The sequence below is a fragment of the Triturus cristatus genome, chromosome 2_2 (genome assembly GCF_964204655.1).
Source record: "Triturus cristatus chromosome 2_2, aTriCri1.1, whole genome shotgun sequence".
NCBI lineage: Eukaryota > Metazoa > Chordata > Amphibia > Caudata > Salamandridae > Triturus > Triturus cristatus.
This window is the reverse complement of record NC_140582.1, coordinates 919,296,922-919,305,310: the sequence shown is the minus strand read 5'-3', so window position 1 is coordinate 919,305,310 and position 8,389 is coordinate 919,296,922. Positions and strand designations below refer to the sequence as shown.

At 41.9% G+C, this 8,389-nt stretch overlaps 1 protein-coding gene across 1 annotated transcript; it reads right to left on the bottom strand.

Moving 5' to 3' along the window:
- Positions 1-588: 588 nt before the first annotated feature.
- Positions 589-6,420, bottom strand: LOC146862937 (uncharacterized). Its single transcript, XM_085642307.1, has 2 exons — positions 6,322-6,420; positions 589-4,885 (listed from the first exon to the last, which is right to left on the bottom strand). The coding sequence occupies exon 2, from the start codon at positions 3,765-3,767 to the stop codon at positions 1,179-1,181; it is 2,589 nt and encodes an 862-aa protein (XP_085498433.1). The 5' UTR covers positions 3,768-4,885; positions 6,322-6,420; the 3' UTR covers positions 589-1,178.
- Positions 6,421-8,389: the final 1,969 nt, after the last annotated feature.

The window sequence follows — 8,389 nt, the reverse complement described above, 5'->3', positions numbered from 1 at the left end:
AATCAGGTGGCGTGGTTGTTGTGTAATAAAATGCTCGAGGTGAGTATCTTGGTTGGTTGTACGCGAGATCGTGAATAGGGTAATCAAGGAGGGAATTTACAGGCGTCTGAATCATTCGAAAGAGTTCATTAACGTGCACTAGGTATTTCATGCGTGAACTTATAAATCGGCCGTCAAAAAGTCGAGGTCGGCAGCACGGCAAATTGTGGTCCCAAACGGGATAGACGTATTTATATTTACGTGGCGCGGTATTGTGAGGGCATATGTAAAAGGTTTAGCGTGCTCTTGAATGATGAAGTTAAGTAGAAACTGATAATACAGTGGTGACAAGACTTGACGTGATTACAGCAAGACGTGATCAGAGAGGCGTTTTCACTGTGCGTTTTTAATTTTAAATTTAAAAGTATAACAAAATACGAGTATTGTGGTCGTGCAGATTTATATTTTACAGTGATGGTATTCGTGACGAGTGAGGTATTTAAGCGTTAGAGGCAAGGAAGGGCAGAGTAGAGCTTACCGGGTATTACTGAAAATGGACGTTTCCACGATGTGCTAGAAAGATATAGTCGGATTCTAAGGGGAGGGGATCAAAAAGGAGAAAAGAAATCCTTAGTTCAAAGAAGGAGGTAAAGCCGACGGGAGTAACTGCTTCGTTGCAATGCTTACCTCAAATCTTGGCTAATGCCCGGTACGAGTGTTCTGTTTCATTCAGTTCTGTTTGTGCGCTTAGCGGAGGCAGCGTAAATAGCGGGGCTCATGGAAGGACATCCGGGTCGGGACCCGGAAGTGGCCTGGTTCGTGCGGGAGCGCCATTTTGGATAGGGAAGGGGACGGGGGAGGTAGATTGGCCGTTTAAATGTCATGTTAGTAGTCAAGGACAAATAAAGTTTCTAGTAAGAAAAATTATAAGGATTTAGTTGAGTTGAAAGGGGCCAATGGATCATTGGCCATTCAAGAAGGTGCGTAGAAATATAAAGCGAAATTCTAGGGGATACCAAGGGTCGGACTGTGGAATGGTTCTGGATATATAGTGTAGATTTTGTACAAAATACTATTCAGACACATTTCCAGGGGAATGAGAGGAAATTCTAGGTTTTAAGATAGGGATGTTAATCATAATGGTTTCACACCCTAGGGAGAAAAAACAATCAGAAAAGGTGGACATTCAGTTAATACAATTAGTCATCTCCCAGCCATACATGCATTTCTGCATCTTTGTTGAGTCCTAGTTCAGTTGTTTTGAAGTTCATGATCAGCTCGCTTTCGCGTCTGCGAAGTCTCAGTTCTCGGTTTCCTCCTCTTTTGGTCTGGTGTACAATTTCCAGTCCATAGAAGATGAAATCCTTTTTGTGTTGATGTTTGTCTGCAAAATGTTCCGTCAGGGGGTGACCGGATGTGTGTTTGTGGATATTACGGTAATGTTCTTGTATCCGGATACGTAGGGGTCGGATTGTACTCCCGATGTATGGTAGGTTGCATGGACAAAGGATCACATAAATGCAAAATTTGCTATTGCAATCAATCCATTCTTTTATTGTGAATTCTTTTCCTTGTGTCATTGGTATCTTTTTGGTTTTGTCGCGGCTCAGTTTACAGACACTACAGTTCTTGCAGGTATGGTATCCTGGCGGTCTGTCTAGAAAGGTGGTAACTTGTTTGCGTTTATCCTCAAATTCTGATTTGCACAGTATGTCTTTTAGGTTCGGGGCACGTCTGAAGGTTATCTCCGGATAGGTTTTGATTTCATCAGCTAGATTTGGAGTGTGTTGTAGCAGGTGCCAGTGTCTTTTCAGGCTTTGCCTGATTTGGTGATGACCAATGCTGTAGTCTGTAATAAATCTTATTGCTGAGTCATTCTTATTTTTTCTTTTACCATCAGTTGTAAACATCTGTTTGCGATCTAACTTTGATACTGTTGTCATGGTGTTTTTAAGTGTGGACTTCTCATATCCTCTTTCGGATAGTCTTGATATGATCTCATTCCCTTTGGTTTCGAAGACTTCATCCTCGCTACAGTTTCTGCGGGTCCTCAGAAGTTCTCCTTTAGGGATATTTTTGATGTTGTGACGTGGGTGGAAGCTGTCAGCTCGCAGGATGGAATTAGCTGCAGTGTCCTTTCTGTAAAGTTTGCTTTGTAACGTATTGTCTTTGACATAAAGAGTAACGTCCAGGAAATTGACCTCCTTTTTGGAGAAAGTGTGAGTCGTTTTGATTCCCCAGGGGTTTTGGTCGAGTTTTTCCAGAAATCTTTTTAGAAGTGTTTCATCTCCTTGCCAGATGCATAAAATGTCATCGATGTATCGTCGCCAGAGTATTATGTGTGAGGTAAAATCGGCGAAGTTATGGTCCCACAGCCAGAATTTTTCCACGTGGCTCATGAAGATACATGCGTACGGCGGCGCGAATTTGGCTCCCATAGCTGTCCCGCGTCTCTGTCTGTATATCTTCCCATTGAAGCTGAAGACATTGTTTTCCAAGCAGAAGTTCAGCATTTCAAGAGTCATTTTGTTGCATTCCAGTAAGTTGGCTGATTGTGTCCATAATGAGAGTTGTGCTGCAGTTAGTCCATCGCGGTGTTCGATGGATGTGTACAGGCTGACAATGTCAATAGAGACTAGTATGAAATCTGGTTCCCACGTTATATCTTGGAGTTTGTTCAGAATGTCTTTTGTGTCTTGGATGAAAGACGGTATTTCTTTCATTAGTCCCTGTAGTTTTCTGTCCACGTACTCTCCTATTCGTGAGCAGGGCGAATTAATTCCTGCTATGATGGGTCTTCCTGGTGGAGGGTAGGTGCCTTTATGTATTTTGGGAAGGAGGTAGAGGGTTGGCATGGTGGGGTACGGTATGTACAGGAATGATTTTTCTGATTGGGATATAAGTCCCAAGGTATACCATTTGTCAAGTCTGGTTTTAATGGATTTGAGGATGTCTGCGGTTGGATCATTCGTGAGAAGTTCGTAACAGGTGTTATCCCCAAGTTGTCGATTTGCTTCTAGTATGTAGTCATCAATGTGTATTGTGACCGGGTTTCCTCCTTTGTCAGCCTCTTTCACAATCAGGTCTTTCCTGTCTTTTAGTTGTTTTATCGCTCTCCTCTCTTCTGGAGTGGTGTTATGTGGGAGGTATTTTAATTTTCGTTGGTGTTTAGTGTATTCTTTTTCCAGATCACGTGTAACTGCTAAGTGAAAGGCATCTATGTTGTTCCCTGCCGGTAGTTGTGGTAGGAAGGTAGATTTCTTGGTTAATTTGCTGTCTATGGAAATGTTGGTTTCAATTCCTAGTTCCAGCGCAGTTGTGGTCAGTGTATCTGAGTCATTTTCTTCCTCGCTCAGGTGAGTTAGTAAATCCACATTTTCTAGTTCTTGGATTGATAGTTCCGAAGTGGTAGCTATGAGTGGCGCTTCCTGTCTTATGTCCCTGTCTGCAAAGAAAACCTTGAGTTTTAGTTTGCGAATGAATTTGAAGAGATCTATTTGTGTTTTGGTCAAATACCATTGGGCAGTTGGGCAGAATGAGAGTCCTTTGTTGAGTATGCTGGTTTCGTTTTCGGACAGTTGGATGTGGGATAGATTTTTTATTAGGTTGCTGGACATTATGTTCTTCTTTCCATCTCCTTTTTTCTGGATCTCGTAGTTACGCCGATTGTTGGTGTCTGTTGGCGTCCAAATTGTTGGGAACCTCCCATGGTTGTAGTATTTGTGGTGTTTGAGGCTTTCATACCGAGTCGGTAACGTAGTACTTCCTCTAAAAAATTGACCTTGCATCTTGGATTTTCACTTTCCGATGCCGGTGCAGGTGAGTCGATGTCAGAGCTAGTAGTGGTTCCTGGGTATTGCTCAGAATTGTTCGTATTTGGAGTATCTTGTGGTTTCGTGTCGTACTTTTTGGCAAAAGTGTACACTCTTCCGAATTGGTAGTCAAGTTGGTCTCTCCTGAATTTACGATTCTTTCTTTTTATGATATCCTCTTCGTATTCGTCAATGATTTGATTAAGGATCTCGTAGTTCTTCTTTATGAGTTCTCCCCAGTTAGAATCCTCTATGTGTTTGCTTAATGAGTCAACTTCAGTTTTTGCTATATTGTATTCCTCTTCTGCATGATCTATGAGTTGTCTGATCATGTTATTAGAACATTCTTTAAGGTTCTCCTCCCATTTCTTCATGTATTGAGGGTTGGTGGAGTCTGAAGGGGGAAAGATTAGTATTCTTAACCCCCGTGGGATTCGGTCTGCTTCAAGGTATTTTTTTAAAGATTCTGCTTCCCACCATTTGCTGGTTTCTCTTTTTACTGCGCGTTCCAAGTTTTGAAATGTATTTCTTGCTGATGTAGGGTTTGGTTTGGACGTTGTGCTCCTATTGGTTAGAGGTTCAGTTGAGAAAGTTTCCTCAATCCTTGTTGAACGTTGTGCTCGTCGGTCTTGGCACGATGCCATGGGTTCTGTATTTGATGTATTTTACAAGTTTTCCGATGTCACCTGGTAGGTGGTGTTTGTTAGTATCTATTCACAGAATTTCAAGCTTATCGGTTTTCGAGGATATGGCCTTATGGTAAAGTTTTTCTTCGGAAGAGGGGAGAAAGGCCCCTATCCCTTACTCGCCAGGTAATAAGCGTTAGTCGAGAGGTACTGGTTCTTGCCCAATGACAGGGGGAAACCCCTATCCCCCTAGTTTTAGCAAAAGTTCTGATGGGTTGTCAAGGCAAGATTAGTGTATTCTGATTCTTGGAGGAAAAAATTCCAATTCAAAGCAAGTTGATTTAAACGTGAGCTAGTCCTTTATTTGCACTCATACATAGGGGTGGGTATGAGAAAAAACCAAGGGGTGGCACAGCCAACACGTGTTTCGCCCCCTACATGGCCTATAGGCCTGGGGCTTCTTCAGGGCTGTTCATTTTAAGGGTAGGTAAAAAACATTTGGGATATGCGAATGCATATGACATGTTAAGCACAAGAGTTAAAGAGAAAACAGGCCAGTGAGTCAAAATGTAAGAACGTTAATGGGAGAAGAAAACAGAAAGAACAATAAGATACACATTTAGGAGTAATGTTTAACAGCGGAGAATTAGTAGGGAAAAGGATAGTGCGTTTTATAGAAGAAAGCCAAAGGAAAAAAGAAGGGGGGTTTGTTTTAATTATTTGGAGAGGTCACGTGAGGGTTAGTGTGGACGGTACAGTAGGTATCAAGAATAAGTAAGTTAAAGGTACAGTGTGTGACATATTATAGGATACAATACAATATTGTGCATGTCCATATTAGAGAAAGAAGAATCACAGGACGTAATGGAGGTCATCAAGACCAAAGAAGTCAAAGGTTCCATATGCCACAGATCATTCGAGTGTATAAACAGAAACATTGTCATATATCGAGAAAAATACGTTATTTGTATCAATTTACAGGGTAAATGTAATGTGATCCACATACGCGTAACGGTATGAAATTTTCGACAAGTCATAGAGTATGGAACACGAGAGTGAATAAATAACAGTGCCAAAAAAGTATACATTGGTGAAGAACGGCAATGACGAAACGTATATATGACACATTGTGGGCCAACAAAACATTAAAGTTTGGTGTGTAAATAAGTAAAAGTTATATATTTACAGGTTTGTACCGGGTCATGGGCATCAGGGTGATGAGTTGATATTGCGTCGGTAGGGTTTGTCACGAGAGAGAGGATTTAAATTAGTCTTTATAATGGAACTGGTCGTAGCGCATGCAAGGCGAGTATGGTGATATCTCAATTATAGACGAGAAAAGTGAGAAGGCTTAAAGCCAAGTGGTCGTGATTCAGTGATCAGGTAAAATCAGGTGGCGTGGTTGTTGTGTAATAAAATGCTCGAGGTGAGTATCTTGGTTGGTTGTACGCGAGATCGTGAATAGGGTAATCAAGGAGGGAATTTACAGGCGTCTGAATCATTCGAAAGAGTTCATTAACGTGCACTAGGTATTTCATGCGTGAACTTATAAATCGGCCGTCAAAAAGTCGAGGTCGGCAGCACGGCAAATTGTGGTCCCAAACGGGATAGACGTATTTATATTTACGTGGCGCGGTATTGTGAGGGCATATGTAAAAGGTTTAGCGTGCTCTTGAATGATGAAGTTAAGTAGAAACTGATAATACAGTGGTGACAAGACTTGACGTGATTACAGCAAGACGTGATCAGAGAGGCGTTTTCACTGTGCGTTTTTAATTTTAAATTTAAAAGTATAACAAAATACGAGTATTGTGGTCGTGCAGATTTATATTTTACAGTGATGGTATTCGTGACGAGTGAGGTATTTAAGCGTTAGAGGCAAGGAAGGGCAGAGTAGAGCTTACCGGGTATTACTGAAAATGGACGTTTCCACGATGTGCTAGAAAGATATAGTCGGATTCTAAGGGGAGGGGATCAAAAAGGAGAAAAGAAATCCTTAGTTCAAAGAAGGAGGTAAAGCCGACGGGAGTAACTGCTTCGTTGCAATGCTTACCTCAAATCTTGGCTAATGCCCGGTACGAGTGTTCTGTTTCATTCAGTTCTGTTTGTGCGCTTAGCGGAGGCAGCGTAAATAGCGGGGCTCATGGAAGGACATCCGGGTCGGGACCCGGAAGTGGCCTGGTTCGTGCGGGAGCGCCATTTTGGATAGGGAAGGGGACGGGGGAGGTAGATTGGCCGTTTAAATGTCATGTTAGTAGTCAAGGACAAATAAAGTTTCTAGTAAGAAAAATTATAAGGATTTAGTTGAGTTGAAAGGGGCCAATGGATCATTGGCCATTCAAGAAGGTGCGTAGAAATATAAAGCGAAATTCTAGGGGATACCAAGGGTCGGACTGTGGAATGGTTCTGGATATATAGTGTAGATTTTGTACAAAATACTATTCAGACACATTTCCAGGGGAATGAGAGGAAATTCTAGGTTTTAAGATAGGGATGTTAATCATAATGGTTTCACACCCTAGGGAGAAAAAACAATCAGAAAAGGTGGACATTCAGTTAATACAATTAGTCATCTCCCAGCCATACATGCATTTCTGCATCTTTGTTGAGTCCTAGTTCAGTTGTTTTGAAGTTCATGATCAGCTCGCTTTCGCGTCTGCGAAGTCTCAGTTCTCGGTTTCCTCCTCTTTTGGTCTGGTGTACAATTTCCAGTCCATAGAAGATGAAATCCTTTTTGTGTTGATGTTTGTCTGCAAAATGTTCCGTCAGGGGGTGACCGGATGTGTGTTTGTGGATATTACGGTAATGTTCTTGTATCCGGATACGTAGGGGTCGGATTGTACTCCCGATGTATGGTAGGTTGCATGGACAAAGGATCACATAAATGCAAAATTTGCTATTGCAATCAATCCATTCTTTTATTGTGAATTCTTTTCCTTGTGTCATTGGTATCTTTTTGGTTTTGTCGCGGCTCAGTTTACAGACACTACAGTTCTTGCAGGTATGGTATCCTGGCGGTCTGTCTAGAAAGGTGGTAACTTGTTTGCGTTTATCCTCAAATTCTGATTTGCACAGTATGTCTTTTAGGTTCGGGGCACGTCTGAAGGTTATCTCCGGATAGGTTTTGATTTCATCAGCTAGATTTGGAGTGTGTTGTAGCAGGTGCCAGTGTCTTTTCAGGCTTTGCCTGATTTGGTGATGACCAATGCTGTAGTCTGTAATAAATCTTATTGCTGAGTCATTCTTATTTTTTCTTTTACCATCAGTTGTAAACATCTGTTTGCGATCTAACTTTGATACTGTTGTCATGGTGTTTTTAAGTGTGGACTTCTCATATCCTCTTTCGGATAGTCTTGATATGATCTCATTCCCTTTGGTTTCGAAGACTTCATCCTCGCTACAGTTTCTGCGGGTCCTCAGAAGTTCTCCTTTAGGGATATTTTTGATGTTGTGACGTGGGTGGAAGCTGTCAGCTCGCAGGATGGAATTAGCTGCAGTGTCCTTTCTGTAAAGTTTGCTTTGTAACGTATTGTCTTTGACATAAAGAGTAACGTCCAGGAAATTGACCTCCTTTTTGGAGAAAGTGTGAGTCGTTTTGATTCCCCAGGGGTTTTGGTCGAGTTTTTCCAGAAATCTTTTTAGAAGTGTTTCATCTCCTTGCCAGATGCATAAAATGTCATCGATGTATCGTCGCCAGAGTATTATGTGTGAGGTAAAATCGGCGAAGTTATGGTCCCACAGCCAGAATTTTTCCACGTGGCTCATGAAGATACATGCGTACGGCGGCGCGAATTTGGCTCCCATAGCTGTCCCGCGTCTCTGTCTGTATATCTTCCCATTGAAGCTGAAGACATTGTTTTCCAAGCAGAAGTTCAGCATTTCAAGAGTCATTTTGTTGCATTCCAGTAAGTTGGCTGATTGTGTCCATAATGAGAGTTGTGCTGCAGTTAGTCCATCGCGGTGTTCGATGGA

What these genes read in the sequence shown, in the direction of transcription:
- LOC146862937 (XM_085642307.1), bottom strand. Translation starts at nt 3,767, where the DNA reads ATGCAAGGTCAATTTTTTAGAGGAAGTACTACGTTACCGACTCGGTAT.